Raw genomic sequence first — 18625 nt, forward strand, 5'->3', positions numbered from 1 at the left:
AAAAAGACAAAAAAAAAAAAAAAAAAGAAAGAAAAGAAAATTGGAATATTCTACCTTTACTTGTTAAACTGGTCATAGTTAAATAAATTTTAATATTCATAACTATGATAATAATATTTGGGTTTAGGTGGCATTGGTTTTAATGAAGACTCTGTATCTCCAAACAATTAAAAAGGTTTTTGTTCTTTATATATGTGTTTTTAAAATTTCGTGCAATTTTCTTTAACATAGATAAAAGTACCACTCTTGAAACTAAAGAAATCTCAAATAGTTTCCATTCCTCTTGATCTATGAAAAATGATACTTGTATATGCTTTCTGTAGTATCAGGTTTGTATAAAATTAAGAATCCAAAGACTCCATAATCATGTGTAAGTTATCCCAGAGGCTCTGGACCACCATTTCGCAGGTGGCGTTGGTCTAGGATGACATTTCACCACTTTATGCCAAAATGCGAAAAACCAGGGAAATAAAGCAGTGGTCGACCAATCTAAGGAGGGGGCAGTATTTTCTCAAGACATCATTTGGAACTGCCTGTGGATGAGGATGATAAAAAGCAGACAAACTTCTAATGGTTTCTATTATTGTTTTAAAACTATCTACAGAAAATGCCACTATATTCTGCCTATACCTGAACCAGACTGCTTCTGCCATCATGCCCTTGCCATGTCATAGCAATAAACAAGATTTGAGTAAAGGTGAATTTATTCAATTGGAGAGTCAATTATTCTATGATTAAATGCTATTGGTGATTAAATATCTTTTTAAAACAAAAGGATGGTGATGATGGGAAACAATTTTTTTTTTAAAGAAAATGTAATTTTATTAATATTATTTTTTACATTCTAGGATGTTGTTGCAGAGCAGTTGGGAGGGAGGAGGACAGGGGAAAGGGGAAAGGGGAAGGAAATGGGAAGAAAGGAGGAAGGAGGAGGGGTGGGATTGTGGCACCCCCCTCATTCCCACAGGGGAGACCAGGGGGCTTCCAGCAGTGGCTTAGTCATTGCCGGACTGGGTGCAGATGTCAGGAGGGTGTGGCAAAAGCCCTTGCCCCCAACCATCCCAGCTCGGGAACCCAAAGCCCTTCTTGCTGTGGCTTGGTGGTCATTACTGGGCTGGTTACAGGGGTTGGGGAGATGTGACCGAGGCCCTAGGCCTCCACTGTCCCAGGTCAGGAGAGCCTGGGGTGCTTCCTGCGGCAGCTCTGTGGTCACCACTGGACTGGCTGTAGGTGTTGGGGGGGCATGGCCGAGGCCCTCGGTCCCCCACTGCTATGGTTCGGGAGAGCCTGGGGCACTTCCCGCATTGACTCGGTGGTTGTCACTGGGCTAGCTGCACATGGAGGTCATGGCTGAGGCCTGAGGCCCCCCACCACCCTGGCAGGGAGAGCCCGGGGTGCTTCCAGTGGCAGCTCAGTGGTCACTGCTAGGCTGGCTGCAGGTGTTTGGGGGGCATGGCCAAGGCCCTTGTCCCCCACCCTCAGGATTGACTGTGGGTGTCAGGGGGCATTGCTGAGGCCCCCGGCCCTCCCCCCTTTCAGGCTTGGTATTCCAGGGGATTTCCAGTCTTTCTAGCTGTTATAGGTGTTCTTTGGTAAAATGAGACCTTTACTAGTTAATATCAAACTTTGTCTCTGGTTGTAGGTACTTTGTTTTTTCTTATAGTTCTGTGTTCGTTATTTGCTGTTCCTACCATTTAAACTCTGTGCTGGAACTAATTTGTTGTCCTTTGCTTCTTTCTTTCTTTTTTTTTTTAAAGATGACTGGTAAGGGGATCTTAACCCTTGACTTAGTGTTGTCAGCACCACGCTCAACCAGTGAGCTAACTGGCCATCCCTATATAGGATCTAAACCCGGGGCCTTGGTGTTCTCAGCACCACACTCTCCTGAGTGAGCCATGATCCGGCCCTCTTTGCTTACTTCTAAAATGGGGGAACTTCCTATGGGGACCAGTACTTGAGCTCTATGGTTGAGCTAAATTGCTGCTTTGCTGCTGATTCCCTATGGAAGGCTTTTTGTGCAGCTCAGGTTTTAATGGTTGATTTTATAGATATTTCCAGTTCTTGAGAGATCCAGTGCACCTGGGTTGTGTAGAAACTCCAGTCTGGGCCTGAGTCTTTTCATCAAACTGCACCCCATGCAATTCTATATTCCTGACCAGTCTCCTCTGAGTGGTCCTTCATTGACTGGGGTGCAGATCAGCTGTCTTTGCTGTGTCCCAGTGTTCCCTCGGTGGGCCCATCTCCCCCACCGCCCATGCTGCAAACACTTCCCATGGGACAGGCTGTGTGCCGGTCCCTGCGATGACTCATCGACCTCTGAGTGGCTCCTTTTTTCAGCTGTTGTGGCTCCTTGCTCTTATGTGGGTCCAAGGGAACCTTATTAGTGGTCTTGCTGGCCTGGAGGCCACCATGGCCCTCTTCTCCCCTGCCACCTCCAAGCAACTTCATCCAAAGGGCACAGCTGTGGCTTTTGCTGGCTCCTGCTCCATGTGCTCAGCAACTCCAGCCTGGATGTGGCTGGGGCTTGAAATGGTCAGAGCAGTTTTTTCTTTCTCTCATCATGCTTCTCCCACCTTCACGCACTCCATAGTTCTCTCCTCTTCCCCTGAGCTCTAGCGACTGCAGCTTGGTTGTTGTTGCTTTATTATAGTTGCAAATTGTGTAAGAAAATAACCTAAGTGATTCATTATCACTTATTACTATAAGTCATAGAAATGACTTATCTGAGGGTGTTTTAACTGATTCAGGCCCAGCCCCAAAGTTGTTTGATTGGTCCACCCCATTCCCAGAGGGTCTCTGAACAGACAGAGCTCTCCTTGAGATAGTAATTCGTCACCAGCCCCCATTATTTTCTTCACTCCCTGGCGTTTCTCCCTTCACAGGGCTTAAGCAGGCCTTTTACGCGGGCTTGTCCTGAACCCCCAGACAAAGGAATTCCTTGCAAGGGGGTAATAAATTTTAGCCATCATTCAGGAAGATTGTGCACCCTGTAGTACTCAGCCAATGAGGAATTAGGGGGAGGGACCTGCATACTAGAGAATAAATTGTTTGCTACAGCCCTTTTCCGTGTGCTTGCCCTTCAGACACCTGAACTTTATAAGGCCGCAATTAAAGTCTTGCTTTGCTGTACCTCATGTCTCCCTGTCCATCCTTTGGCATTGGATGGGTGAGGGCATTTCTCACAAATTGGTTTTTCTGTGGGAGAGAGGAATGCTGGGGACTGTCTACCCCAAACAATGTTTTCTAATGTCCTCATTTGGTAAATTTTTAAAAGCTGAACATTATGTCTATCCCCAAGGTGGGTTTTGTTACTCTTGTTTATTGCTTCGTTTGTTTTGGGAAATGTCCCAGGTCTGTAAAATCCCAAATCTGAGAATCTTTAACCAAAAGAACAAGTTGACTTAATAATGCAAGTGTGTGCAGTATCTTTTGGTGTAGGGCAATGTTTCTCCAAGTGTGGTGCTCTGGACAATAGCATTAACATTAATTGGGAACCTGCTAGAAATGAAAATGCTAAGGCCCTACCTCAGATCTACTGAATCAGAAACTCTGGGTTCAGCAATCTATGTTTTTAAGAAGCCCTCCAGTGGATTCTACTGCTGCTGAAATTGAGAACTACTGCCTGGGGAAGATGAGGAAGTGTGGAGACAAAATGCCTGAAGATTCTTACATGCCCCTTTATGGTCATTTTTAATCCAGTGATTCTGTATCTATTTATTTTATAGGGATTCTCCATAGTTATTAATCAATTAACCAACCTTTCCAAAAGAAATTAATCTGAATTTATTTCCTAGAGTCTACAGTGGTTACTTTATAAGTGCCTATATAAAGTGGGATAAATCATTAAATATAGTCCTTAAGACATTAGGACTTTTCAGACTGAGAAGACAGCCAATTTAAAGAAATAGGTAGCTGGGGCTGTATTTGAGAAGCTGAAAGAGCTATGGTCCTATAAACTTCCTTTATGGAATGTGTTTTCAGTCATCATCATGACTGTTTGAATATTATAGTATTAATGTATATAGAAATTTCCATGAAGTAAACAGGTATTATGACTACTCAGAATAAATTATTCCAACATTTTATTAATAGAGATCCATTATTGTCCTGAATTAAAAAAACAAAAAAAACCCCACAAAAACAAAAACAAAAAAACTCTTACCTATAGTAAATGAGGGAAATATTAGAGATACATTTATTACTGAGACAGTGTGAGGGCTATGTGGGGTGGAGGTAACAGAAGTAATCTAGCAAGGAACATGAGCTCCACTTATGAACATGAAATTGCTCCCTAGTCCAAGATTCCCTTATCTGAGAAAATAACCAGTGATGATGAAATACTGACTGGACCATAAAAATTACAACGTGATAGCCTAACGCCTGTTAGATTTTCAGGATGTTTTAAAGGTTAATGTAGAGACTTTTGAAATATCAGGTTTGAAAAGGAAGAAAAATCTATGCAAACCACTGATAGCCTAACGCCTGTTAGATTTTCAGGATGTTTTAAATGTTAATGTAGAGACTTTTGAAATATCAGGTTTGAAAAGGAAGAAAAATCTATGCAAACCACTGACTCTTCACATGCACATATTTTGGGTTTTACCTAAATACAGTCAGAGATGAGAGAAGATGCTGAGAGTAGTAGACTTATCTGGCAACTAGTAGGTGGAGGGAATAGTGGGATGTGACATTTGAAAGTGGGGCTCACTGTTATCAGGGCACTGTGACATTTTAGCCATATAAAAAGAGAGAGGGGACGGAGGTGCAATGTCTCCATTCATGACATATTCCCCCATGCATCTACTCAACAGACACTGTCCAAAAGCCTGCAATATGCTAGGCAGGGGCTGGAGATATCAAAGTCTATGATAGGCCCAGGCCCTTAAAAGGCACTTACAAGATCTGCAGGGTGAAAGACAAGTCTCAGTTTCTGCACACCTGTAAGCCACATGCCCATGCGAAATGGTGAGTGCAGATCTGAAAAACCTGAAGGGAACTATTTTCAGCTGTGAAAGCCCCAGGGCCTCTGTGCTTGTGAGCCTTGGAATGTGTGCAATACACACACACAGGATGGCACACACACACGCACCACATACTCAGGTCTCCAGTCACTCCCTGGTAGGGCACATGGCAGCCTCCACACTGAAATTTCCCCCAAGAAGTCCAGGGATCAACTGGGTCATGGCTGGCTCCTTCCACAGAGGCCAAAGACTCCCCCATTCAGATACCAGCACTCCCTTGGAAGTGTAATTACCCTTGGCTACAGCTGAATCTATAGCCAGAGAAGCTACAGATCCCTTCAAATTTCAAAGGCCGCTGCTGTTTCCAACTCTCAGTGAGTCCTAAAAGCAAAATAATCCCTTTGCTGGTCTGTTCAGGGGTCTAGGTTTTCCTCAAAAGCAGAGTTGAAGCCAACTTCTTCCAGAAAGTTTGAGTGTGCCCCTACTCACTAGGACAACGGTTTATAAACGCTAGTTTATTAGCTACATCAGAATGACCTGCAACATAAAAATACAGCTACGAGAAGCCCATCCCAGACCAGAATCTTCTATGATAGAGCTCCAGGCTATGTAGATTTAAAAACTCCATAGGTGAGTTTTTAAAGCTGATGCATGACATTGGCTAGGAACCATTTCACTAGAGCAGTGGTTCTCAAAGTACATGGGCACTGGAATCACCTAGAGGGGCTTGTTAAAGCACAGATTCCTGGGGTCCAACCCACAGAGTTTCTTAGCAGGCCTAGGCTGGAGCCCAATAATTTCATTTCCCCCAGGTTCTCAGACGATGAAGATGCTGCTGAGCAGAGGGGGACACTTGAGAACCTCCACACTAGGGATCAGCTGGGGCCACTGCTGGAAACCTGTTCACTAGCTAAATACCTGTTATCCTTGTTGACCACCTGTGGAAGATACTGCTTTTTACTTGCCCAATATCCATGCTCCCTTTCTTCCTTCTAACAGAATCTTGATTGTTAGAGGAGCAATGTTCCCAACTAACAAAACTATACTTACACACTTCTCTCTCAAAAAAAGGGGGTGGAGATGTGACTAAATTCCAGCAAACAAATCATAACCAGAAGTTGTTAGGTAGGGTTTCTGGCTTCTGAAAAAGCTTAAAGGTGGAAGGGGGAGGGGAGTGTTAACTGGCATTCTTCACCTTTGTCCTTGCTCTTCCCTTTCTTCATGCTTGAAACACAGAAGTGATAACTGAAGTTCCAACAACCACCCTGGGACCACAAGCAAAATGCACATGCTGAGGACGGCTGAGAGGACCAAGGAGGAGGAGCTTGGGTTCCTGACATTAGGGAGCTGCCATACCACCCCCAGATGCCTACCTCCAGATCTCTAATAGTGGGGCAAGAAAATAAAAGTCCTAGTTTCTAAAGATAATATTTTGAGGGTCTCTATTACGAGCTGTGGGGAAAATATAGGAAAATGGTTAGGGCCCCTCAGGTGTTCAGAATCTTGCCAAGCATTTGATGTAAATATGCACGTGCGCTTGGGTGTTCATTGGTTCTTGTCTGATGTAATTGCGCATGTACGCTCAGGTGTTCTGGGTTATGGACTTAAGTATGAAGGATGAGTGGCTCTGATCCACGGGGTTCCCAGTCCCCGGGATGCCGCCAGGGGGCCACAGGGAGGCCACTAGTGCTGCTGGAGGCTGTTGCTGCCAGTGCCCCTGGGATGCCCTGAGAGGCCACCGCCGCTGCTGACGCTACTGCTGGGGACTGAGCTCGTGTCATCTGCCAACGGCTCCTGGGATCTTTCCCAGTTACCTAGCTTATGGACCTGGCTGTGAGGGGTCTGGTGACCCAGCCCGACATGTGAGGGGTCTGTGACCCAGTCTGTACAATGGGTTTGAAGGGTCTGTGGGCCCTAACCTTTAGCCCTGACAATATTAATGGAAAACTTAGTATAACTAAAATAATGAAACGTTTTGGCTTTAGTTATGAAATGCCTAGCCATACAATTAGCGTAGCTACTGCTTTAACCTGACAGCCGGTGTAGTTGTGTAGCTTGACACTAGTCACCAGAGAATTAATACTTAATTTGTAACACCCCCACCTACTAAGATGGAAGCCAATCTATTCATCTATTTTTTCCCGTTATTCTACTTCCACTTGACCCTGGGATTCTTTTTCCCTCCACTGATCTTTCACTGTTTCTCTTGTTCCCAGTGTAACCTCAGTACCAGTTTCAAGTAAACTCCCATGAAACTTGAATCTTTTCATGAGCCTCTTAGCCTTAAATGGAGACTGGACATCTTCCAAAGGCATCGCTTCATTGGAGTCCTGGTGAAGCGTCTCTGGCTGTAGGGTAGAAGTAGTTCTACCTTCATCCCCATGCTACTTTAAGATGCCTCCCCCATGTAGGAGCCCCTGACTCTTTGAGGCTTATGCCATCTGGCTAAACCTTTTCTTCACCACCTTGTTGCTGTCATACTTCAGGCTCACTTCCCTCCTTTGCTGAAGTCTTCAGATTTTGGATCACCATGGCCATGATCCTGGGTGACTTAAATGTCACTCAATGCTAAAGCCTCTCTCAATTCCTGGACCTACATATCTCTAGTGACTGACATTGACCTCCACTCTACACTTGCTACTTCTTCCATGGTCACACCCTGAACCTTTTCATCACTATGGAAAGCTCCACCTCTTAAAATTTAAATTTAGACAAGTCTACCCCGACCACAGCCCCCATCCTGTTATCCCATGGACCTCTGTCTGTAACCCTCAGAAGAGCCTTCAGTCCCTTGGCCCATCTACTCTCTCTCTTTCTTCCAGTACTTCCTGTCATCACATCCTTCCTTATTTATAACTTCACCACTCTTGTTGACATCCTCAATTACCTTTTCTCATTGTACCCACCTGTAAAAACCTCACCCCTGGGCTAATCCAACTGTTCATCAGAAAAATAATAAAACCATGATACATGTAATCTCCCAAATCAACTGAATCCTAAATACCACCCATAAATCTATATTCTGTGATCAGCTCTTTCTTCATGTCTGTTTCAAACTTTCTCTACTATTCCTTTTTCAAAACTTCTGGTGCCAGATATTGGAATTTATATTAGTAATATGTATTATGTAATACTTTGAGGGGTCTGGGAAATCACCCATAACCCAATACATTAATATTTTTGCAGCACTTTGAATAGTTACACCAACTGGGTTCAATAAAATGATACACAGAGTGATGTAAGATCAAGTTGGACTTTGCCATCAAACTTATGTTTTTGTTTTGGGCTTTTGTTTTTTTTAGGGGGGCAGCTGGCTGCTACAGGAATTGAACCCTTGACCTTGTGCTGTCAGCACCATGCTCTAAACAGCTGAACTAACCATCCAGCTCCTTGCCATCAAACTTATGAAAAAACTTTGGTTTTCAGGAATTTTTAGATTTTGATGTTACAAAGATTGTAGTCCCTGTACCACCTTCTTCACTTGGGGATAGGAGTTAACCTTGGTTCATTCCCATAGGCTACACTTTGTACCCAATTAGTCTTTGTTACTATCAGTTCTAACCCCCTAAATGTCTCCTGAAGCTTACTGTTTCTGGCTATTCTTTCTGCTATATTCATTCAGGCTACTAGAATTTTCTCCTGAATAACCTTAATAGCCTTTTACCAGGTCTTTCTCTCCCTGCAGACTCCACCTCCTGACACACACATTACCCTTCCTCCCAATGCCCTTTGATCTGTTCTCTATCCTGCAGCCAGAGTGATCTCTACATCACAGATATGATTGTGCTACTCCCCTGTATAAAACATTTATTTAGATCCCTAATGCCCTCTGGATAAAGTTCAGACATCCTAATATGACTTTACAAGGCCCCTGCTGACTCTTCCAGCCTTATCTCTTGCCATTTCCCACCTCCCGGTCAAAGCCCTAGCCTTACTCAACTATTTTTAGCTCTCCAAGATAAAGCTGCTTTGCTTTTGTCTTTGTACAAGCTGTTTCCTTTTTGACAATATACTAGTAAAAATCACAACTCTTTTCTCAAGATAGAAATTAAAACTAAGGATAAATCACAGGTACTAGTAGGTGCAGAGGCCTGCATTAACCATGGCCAAGAAATCTGGGCCTGTCTAATCATCTTATTCACCCTAGACACACCTATGTTTATTTCTGGGTAATCTTTGATGCACTATAATTTTTTTTTCCAGAGTGTACCAGAACAAGAATACATGCAGAAATAATTATATACCTGAATTCAGATTTGTTTTAACTATTTATATGTACAATGAAATATTTTATATGCTTCTTAAAATTTTATTTTATAATCACCAAAGTGCTATGACCAAGTTGCAGAATGTTTAGAAAAGAAAAACAGAAAAGATCCACATTTTTATCATTCTATAAAACAATTACTATAATTACTATCTTCTGGAAGGTAAGCTTCATGAGGACAGAGACCACATGTATACTGTTTACTCCTGTTCCCAGTGTAGGTTTTTATTTTTTTTAAATACAAATACCTGAATGAATGACTGACCTAACATTTTGGTGAATTAAAAATTCAAATATATTTGAATTTTCTACCATATATTCATTCAGCAACTTTGATAATTTTAGTTTCACTACATGCAAAGTTTTTGATGTTCCCACTGAAGATAATGAGGAAGAGGGGCCTGGGAGAAGACTATAGGGATAAAGTGACAGGCAGAGAAATAGTGTTGTTTTTTTTTAACAAAGCCTGAGGAAAGATAAAGAAAATGAAGAGAAAGTAAAACTGACTTCAGAAGTATCATCAGTACATGGATGAGATGAGGCCTAACACTTCAGTGGAGAAGAGGTGAGGCGTACACAAGGTTGAGTCATAAAATCAAAGAGCCGTCATTCATTTTTATGGACAATGGAGAGCCAACAAATGACTTCTCATATGAGTAATACATGCCACACAGCAAAATAAATTTGTCACTATCTTGTTATAACTGTAGGTGGAAGCCATCTAGATAAGTTTCTGATGAGCAGAGGAACAAATGAATCAATTAAATTAGAATCTCTGCTTATTACCTTTCAAGGTGTCAAGGTCATGAAAGTCCAGAAAAAACAGAGGAACTGCTCTTGACTGAAAGAGGCTAAGAGAAAACTAAATTCAATGCATGAGTCTGAATGGATCCTTTCACTATTAAAGAACCTTATTGAGACAACTGTTGAAACTTGAATGAAGTCTAAGGACTAGACAGTAGTAATGTACCAGTGTTAAATTTCCTAATTTGGATGCTTATAATGTGATTTATGTAGGAAAATGCCCCTTTATGTTAAAAATGCATATTAAAGGATTCAGAAATGTGAGGCATTATATTGGCAACTTATTTTCAAATGTTCATGAGAAAAAGTTATTTGTACTGCACTCACAACTTTTCCAGAAGTGTGAAATTGCTTTTAAAAAATCAGAACCTCTGGGGTTGAGTCTGGGCATCAATACTTTAAAAGCTGCCTAGGTAATTCTAATGTGCCACCAAGATGAGGAACAACTGATATAGAGTCTTCATTATCGTCATTAAAGATAAAAGGTTACATACTTTTTTACTGAGTGCATAAATCATCATTTATTTAACTAAACACCTCCCTCTTTTCCTTCAAAAGTCATTCATCAAAAAGAGCTTTTCCTGCAAGGCAGGAAAGAATCTCTTCCTTATGAGTACTCACTGTCTCATGCGGCTATATATGAGAGAACAGCCACTGCAGTAATAATAATAATGATATAATTACTATCATTTGTTGAGCAATTACTACTTGCTAGGAACTACACTATCTTTATCTGCATTTTATGGGATGAGGAAACCTAGGTGCAGTGGGATGAGTAACTTGCCCAGAAGTACAGAGTTATCCTGACTCTTGGCTATGCTGCAGCAAAGGGAAGCAAAGTGCTATGAAAACACACATATGGATCTCTGATGCAGACAATGGGGTCAGGAAAGGTTTCTCAGAGGAGGGAACATAGGATAAATCTTTATACATACACATTATTTCTAATTTTAATTACCACACATACAAGTACTCCTTCCATGAATATCCGTGCAGATAACTTTCTATTTTGTAGTCCTGTCACCCTCCTCTTTTGGTTAGATTCTAAGAAGTAGAATTCCAGGATAAACTGTATGGAAAAATCCCAAAGCTTTCAATACCTGTTGTCTTATAGCTATTACCAGTAATATGAGGGTATCCACTTGACTGCAGCCTTATCAGCAGTGGGCATTATTACTTTAAAAATTATTTGCCATTAGTAGGAAACTTGTATTTCCTTGATTACTAGTTAAACTGAACATTTTTCCATCAATGCTTTAGCTAAAACACAAATTTAAGATCTTTATAATTACAAAAGAGTATCAGAGAACGTTAGCAGTGAAATAATATTCTAGAATGTCTCATATTATAGTCATTTATTCTTACAATCACAAAAGTGATTGTGTCACAGTTAGCAAGATCCAAACACATCCGATTTCTATATTCATGCTAAGATTTTTGATCCCTCAAACTTACTGTGAGTTCTATGAGAACAGGGGAAATGTCGTTTGATTTTAAAGTGCTATCACAATGCTGACAAGTAAAACATGTTCTATAATTGTTTGCTATAAAAATAAATGGCAAAATAATGGATGATGACAAAATATAAATTGAAACCATACTTTCTGAGCTCTACACATATGACACATAGTTTAGTAAAGATCACATTAGGGAAAGATTAAGGAGAAGCAACATGTTCCCCTCTCCTTGCTATGTAAATAGGATACATTCCAGTTTGCCTATAACAGTTCTGGTTTATGCCTCTTGTCCTAGCATCTTGTTTGATTGGAGTTGCCTTTCAAAAGGATCCTGGACTGGACAATAAACTTGATGGTCACTCTACATCTAAAGAACGTTCCTGTAACGAATAGCAGATCTTAAGGACAAATTGCTTTCCTGATCAGACAGTTTGTGTTTGTGTCTCTCTGAATTTCACTTTTAAGACTTATGAGCAGATAAAGTCTTTTGGCCTTTAAGTATTTTTATAATACTTTACCATTTAAAGCCAAGTAACAATCTGCAAGTAGTTAATCCCTAACTAAGAGAATATCCTTGGCCATATCAGCATTCTTTATTCAATTTCATTGATAAGAGAAGTGAAGCATGTAAAGAAAAAGTGACTTATCCAAGATTACATCAAGTATGAATAATTAGCCATATGAGAGGAGGCTGCTGGAGCTAGTTTTTGATTAATTCTCTAAACCACACAGTTACTAATTTGCAAAATAATTTTCAGTGCAGTTAGGCCAGAAAGATTTTAATCATTTAGTAAATGGCTTTGTAAACTGCAGGCAGTAATAGTCTATTTCCAATTGCAGGGCAAGATCACAGACATACCTTGGATAATATTTTTTAATGGGTATAAATTTCATCGTTAATAATATTTCAATTTTACTGAGTAATAAGTCTCTATTCAAACCTAGTTTACAGTTCCTAAGCTATCAGAAAATGAAGGGAATATTTATAAAGTAGGTGAAAATTTAAAATGAATATTTAATCCTTTTGGTAATTAAAAAACAAAGCTTGTTACATTTTTACATTTTACAAGTATGTCTAAATTTTATACCTAGGTGCACAGTTTAGATAACATTTTAGTAGATTAGCAGCTTGGATTATAGCAGAAAATATTAATGGAGCCAAAGAAGTCATTCTCTATATCAACAAGAATGAAAACTGATGGGAGTAAATTTAATAGGCTACGACTAAGACACATCTGAAAAAAAGACTCTACTTTTTACATGAAAGGAGAGGCATACCATAAGTGAGTACTTCAAAAAGTTCATGAAAAAATAGAATTAAAAGATAATACGGGCTGGCTGGTTAGCTTGGTTGATTAGAATGTGGTGTTGATAACGCCAAGGTCCAGGGTTTGATCCCTGTGCTGGCCAGCTGCCAAAATAATAATATTAATAACAATAATAATAATATGAATCTTTACATGAACTTTTTTTTTTTTCCTTTTTGTCTTTTTTCGTGTCCGGCAACGGATCGCAACCCTCAGTGTCGCGCCCGTACCGGACCGGGACCGGCAACGGGATCGCAACCCTCAGTGTCGCGCCCGTACCGGACCGGGACCGGCAACGGGATCGCAACCCTCAGTGTCGCGCCCGTACCGGACCGGGACCGGCAACGGGATCGCAACCCTCAGTGTCGCGCCCGTACCGGACCGGGACCGGCAACGGGATCGCAACCCTCGGTGTTGCGCCCGCACCTCGCTCAGCCAGTGAGCGGCTGGGCTGTATGTGGGATCCGAACCCTCGGCAGGAGCGCTGCTGCGCTCCCAAGCGGCGCACTGTAGCAGTGCGCCACCGGGCCGGCCCCTACATGAACTTTTTGAAGTACCTTCATATACAGAGTTGAAGAGACTCATTATAGATATGTCATCCCCATATTAATTTATAAACATAAATTAATTATAATCATAATGTCAGTCAAGGTACCACTTGCCTCTTGTGGTGGTGGAATACAGAATTTGATAAAACTCACATAAAGTTCATTTGGAGGAATAAATTTAAGAGACTAACCAAGGAAACTTCTGTGAAGTAGAAATAAACTATAATAATAAAAATGGTATTCTGCTGGCACAGACCAATGAAATAAAATTGAAAGTTCAGAAACAGGCACTGATGTATACTGGTATTCAATAAATGAGAAAGAACAATGAAAGGATGGAAGAATTTAATAAGCAATGTTGTGACACCTAGCCAGATCCATACCTCACACCATATGTCAAATAAATTCCAGGTGGAATGAACATTTCAATGTAAGAAAATGAAAACAAAATGTTTGGGGAAGGCTGTTCTATGTATGACTTCAAAGACAGAATTTTAAAAAGATTTGATTACATAAAACATATATAAGACTAAAACAAATATGTATTAAGGATATCAACCATTTTTCTGTCATTTATACTATAATCAATCATTTGTCTATTAATTTTATTTAGTTTCTTTTGACACACAAAAATTTAAAAAACTATAAAAAGTTAAAAATATCAACCTTTCCTTTATAGTTTCTTTGCTTTTGGCCTAAAAATGATTTTTTAAAATCTCAAACCAGACCACTTTTCACTTAAGAAACAGTAAAGGAAGTTTAGTATTTTATGTTAATTAAATAGATGAGAGGTTGAAATATGACTGTTATTAGTTATTTGATTTTGGGATGTTATGTAACCTCTCTGATTCTCAATTTAATTTTCCTGGAAAATTAAAAATAATATCACCTATTAGAGTTGCTGTGGCAATTAAAAGAAAAAATTTATACAAAGCATTTTTCATGGTAGAACCTGGTACATAGAAAGTGCCAATAAATGGTAGCTGTTACTTTTGATGCTATTAAATTCTATGTTGAACTTCTTAATTTTATTGTAATTTCATGACTAGCAACTTACAGTAATAGTACTGACACCTGATTTAAAGCCAAATTTCACACAATTTAATTAGTGCTGCAGTTTTTTACTTTTTAAATTATTTTTAAATTATAATATATGCTAGTCAGAAAAGATATTTTAATTCATTGAAGACTACCCAGTTATATACAGCATACTACAATTTGGTCTTTTAAAGTTGCAGTCTGAAATCATCACATGGCCAAGTAACAATGTAATTCAAGAATGTTAAAAGGCTTCTTATAGGCCGGCCCGGTGGCGCACTGGATAGTGCGCCGCTTGGGAAGCGCAGCGGCACTACCGCCCGAGGGTTCGGATCCCACATACAGACCGGTTCCCGCTCACTGGCTGAGCGAGGCACGGGAGCGACGCCGAGGGTTGCGGTCCCGTTGCCGGTCCCCGGTCCAGTGCGGGGGCGACACTGAGGGTTGCGATCCGTTGCCGGACACGGAAAAAGACAAAAAAAAAGACAAAAAAAAAGACAAAAAAAAAAAGGCTTCTCATACACCAGAACTTCTAAGATTATTTATAAGTTTGAAATATAAATAGGATGTTTTCCCTTCTTTATCTTACCTCTAATAGGCCATCCTCTGGCAGATCGGTACAGTGGACAGCATTCTGGATCTTAGTTTTACCAAAGATTGCTCTGAGGGTTCCAGGGCGTAAATGCCGGGCAATTTCCTATTAAATACACATTCAGATATACATTAAAGTTAGTCATATGGTGTTAAAAAGAAAAACAGCAGCTATATGAAACACTTGAATTATTTATGTATATGAAATACATGTCATACATTGAGGGTACTTATTTTTCCTGGAAACAGCATGAATGTATGAAAAATTTGAGCACTGAAAATTTTGTTTACTCACACAGCTTTTTCTGCATCTCAATGTAAAGTCCACTGTAATCTATGTCAGAAGGCAAACAATAATCAACTTTCTTTTGTAGAAATCCCACAAAATATGTATCCACTCATTACTGTGAAAGATTTGTATTATACAAAGACAGCAGAGATCCTAACAACTTGATTTAAAATGAACCAGTTTGATGACATTCGTTTCAAAAGAATTTTTTAAAATGTTATAGTTGTATCAGCCTAGCTTACCTGTAGGAGAAAAAAATGGTCACAAATAGCCCTGAATTTAATTTAATAAGGACTGGGAAGTTTTACCAAGAGAATACAACAAAACAAGAGTGGCAAGGGAATGATAATAACGATGGACAAAAAAAAATTAAATTGAGTAAAAAATGAAGTGAGGACCTAGGAGATGGAGGGATGAGAGACAATAAAAATGGATTTGATCTCCTAATTGGATGGGACAATTACTAAGATCGGTGTGTTAGAGGAACTGAGCTGGTAAGTTAAGAGACAGGATACTTGAAATTGAGATTACTGGGGGTAGGGAGTTGGGGGAAAGGGGTTAGAGTGATAGATGATGACCAGTTTTCAGGTATAACCGTGGCTGAGGTTGAATGCAAGAATGTTGGAATAAAAAAGGGAAATAGACTGAGAGGCCAAAGTATTGAATGGATCACCTCTACAGATACGGAAATCCCAAGGAACTATGACAGTTGTAGCTTGTGGTGCAAGGATGCTGAGCAGCACCCACATTCGTGGTTCCATCACTTAAGGATATTTTAAAGGCATGCATTTGTTTAATTACTTAGGTTTTATTTACAAGGTTTCTTCAAATGTATTCCTCTAAATGTATTAAGTTAAAGAAAAACATTTTGATAAATTAGAAAATAAGGATGGCTTTACATTTTATTTCATATTCGTTACTTTCATTGTGTTCCCCATAATTTTCCTAGCAATTAAGTAACCAATATTAAACACCTACTCTGCTTACATAGTGGTAAGCTGCCATTTTCTGAAATAAGATGTACTTTATACAATTATGAAAGGTGAGTACTTATTTTCTTTCTCTTTTCATTTTAGGTTAGGGAAAAACATTTTTAAATGACTCAGTTTGAGTAAACTGTTTTATAAGAATCTATTCTCTCCCAAATTTTATTTGGCTCTCACCAAATTCATTAAAATATTACTTACATGTAATGCCTTCTACAAAAGTTTGCATTATCTCTTTACATAGGCATTGGTCATTCTGCTCCACACTCGATGGTCCAAATTAATCTGAAGACACAGATCTTCAGCTGGTTTCTAGTATTATCTTATTGTTTTCTCTCCTCCATGTTGTCTCTTCTTTAACTATTTCTGTGAGAAAGATGTTGAGACCTCTGATTCTAACTTTCCTTTCCCTTATCTTTGATATTTTCCATCTAGTCTTTTTGTGTTATATTCTTGGAGAATTCTTGCATTTGGTCTGCCACCTCACTAATTTGCTTTTAAACTGGGTCCATTGTGCAATTCTACTAATTTACTGAGTATTTTTAAAATTTCAAAAATTATATTTTTAATTTTCAATATCAATGCTTTTTTTTTCTTGGATCCTATATTCTACTAAGTCTTTCTGAGGAAGCTGCCTCTTTTAAAGTCTCTTTTTGTTCGCTCTAATTGATTTGTTTTCTTTAGGTTTTATTTCTATTTGTGAAGTTTGGTGCTATATGGGGTGTGCTTCTTGCTTTTCCTTCAGAAGGGGGGCTTCCCATTTTTCCTGGCTGTAACTAGTTACTGATCCATTACCTTGCCTCTCCAGCAAAACTCCACATTCACTGCCTTAGGCTGTGGCTAAAAGTATCACAGCAGAAGCAAGCAAAGGTGAAGGGGCTGACTTCCTCTGCTGTTCTTTATGCAGCCTTCGGACTAATCATGCTGCTAACGACCCCAGGCCCCTCCTCAGCCTCACACCCACAGGGTCTGATGCAGATGCACAGCCTAGCCAGAACCCCACCCCTTCTGAAGCAGTCCTCTCCGGCAAGTTGTGTCTGCTATCTGCTTTATGTTCTTCAACGTTTATGGTCTGTTAATGGCAGGCTTCTTTTCCAGCATCATTGCAGATTTACTCTTTAAAATTAAACATGACGGGGCCGGCCTGTGGCTCACTCGGTAGAGTGCGGTGCTGGTAACACCAAGGCCACGGGTTCGGATACCATATAGGGATGGCCGGTTAGCTCACTGGTTGAGCGTGGTGCTGACAACACCAAGTCAAGGGTTGAGATCCCCTTACCGGTCATCTTTAAAAAAATTAAAAAAATAAATAAATAAACATGACAATTTAAAACATATCTCCTGAAAATTCCTGTAAGGATTTGGGAAGCAAGGGGATAAAGAGCACATCTACTATCTTGATGCAACCTCATCTTAACTGACATTCTCTATTTCTCCAAACCCAACGAACCATCTCTAATTCATTTATCTTGCTGCTCTCATTTTGTATGTAAAGTGCTAATATTATCACGCTACTCACTTGCTCAAAAATTTTTGAAGATTACTAATTGCCTATGGCCAAATGCCTAAAGTTCCTACAGTAATCCTGCCTTCTCTAATATTTCTGCAGGAATTTAAACTCCTATTATAGGCTTTCTGACTTGCAATTTATATAGTTTTTTGTGTGCCTGTTTTAGTAAGTTCCCATTAGATTCTCAACCCCTTAACACACAAAAAACTTCCTTGACATTCTATATCTTACTAAAGAACACACAGTAAATATTTGGTAAAATTTGATAACTGACAGAAAATGGCAATACTATTCAGAGAGCCAGGATGGAGTAGTAACAAAAAGCAGGAGCTGTGGAGGAAGGCTCTCTGGACGTGAATTTTGCTCTGCTACATAACAGTTGTGTGACCATGCCCGTTACTTAAGCTCTCTGTACCTGCTTTTACATTCTTGTTTGTAAAAGAGGAATAAAAATAGGACCTAACTTAACAGTGTTATTGTGTGAATTAAAGGAGTAAATACAGATAAAAGTATTTAGTACAGTGCCTGGCATGTGGTAAACATTCAATAGATAATGGCTGTTAGTTTTACTCATATAATCTTAAAATTAAAGGAATTAAAAGGAAATTAAGATGAGGCAATTCTTAAAGAGACAAAAAAGATATATTTTGATAAGTATCAAAGATAATCCAACTAAATATTCAACTATCTTTCAATAAATATATGTGTAACACTTCAAGAGTTTTAATCACAGTTTTAGAATAAAGGTAAAAGTTTAAATAATCAAATAGTAAGACTTTTAGATCAGAAGATAATAAACTATGGGGCCGGCCCGGTGGCGCACTGCTATAGTGCGCCGCTTGCGAAGCGCGGCGGCGCTCCCGCCGA

At 39.7% G+C, this 18625-nt stretch overlaps 1 protein-coding gene across 2 annotated transcripts in view; it reads right to left on the reverse strand.

Annotated features, from left to right (window-relative positions):
• NME7 (NME/NM23 family member 7) overlaps nucleotides 1-18625 on the reverse strand; it is a 70506-nt gene that overhangs the window by 18302 nt on the left and 33579 nt on the right. The window contains exons 2-3 of one of the 2 annotated variants that reach the window (XM_008580741.1): nucleotides 14972-15079; nucleotides 11371-11869 (exon numbers count right to left, since the gene is read on the reverse strand). In XM_008580741.1, the coding sequence (XP_008578963.1) occupies nucleotides 11846-11869; nucleotides 14972-15079 (132 nt within the window). In that variant the 3' untranslated portion in view covers nucleotides 11371-11845. Of the gene's footprint in view, nucleotides 1-11370; nucleotides 11870-14971; nucleotides 15080-18625 lie in introns of those variants that run through there. The other variant, XM_008580740.1, reaches the window with a different exon arrangement.

Source organism: Galeopterus variegatus, unplaced genomic scaffold, assembly GCF_000696425.1.
Source record: "Galeopterus variegatus unplaced genomic scaffold, G_variegatus-3.0.2 Scaffold2151, whole genome shotgun sequence".
Taxonomy (NCBI): Eukaryota; Metazoa; Chordata; class Mammalia; order Dermoptera; family Cynocephalidae; genus Galeopterus; species Galeopterus variegatus.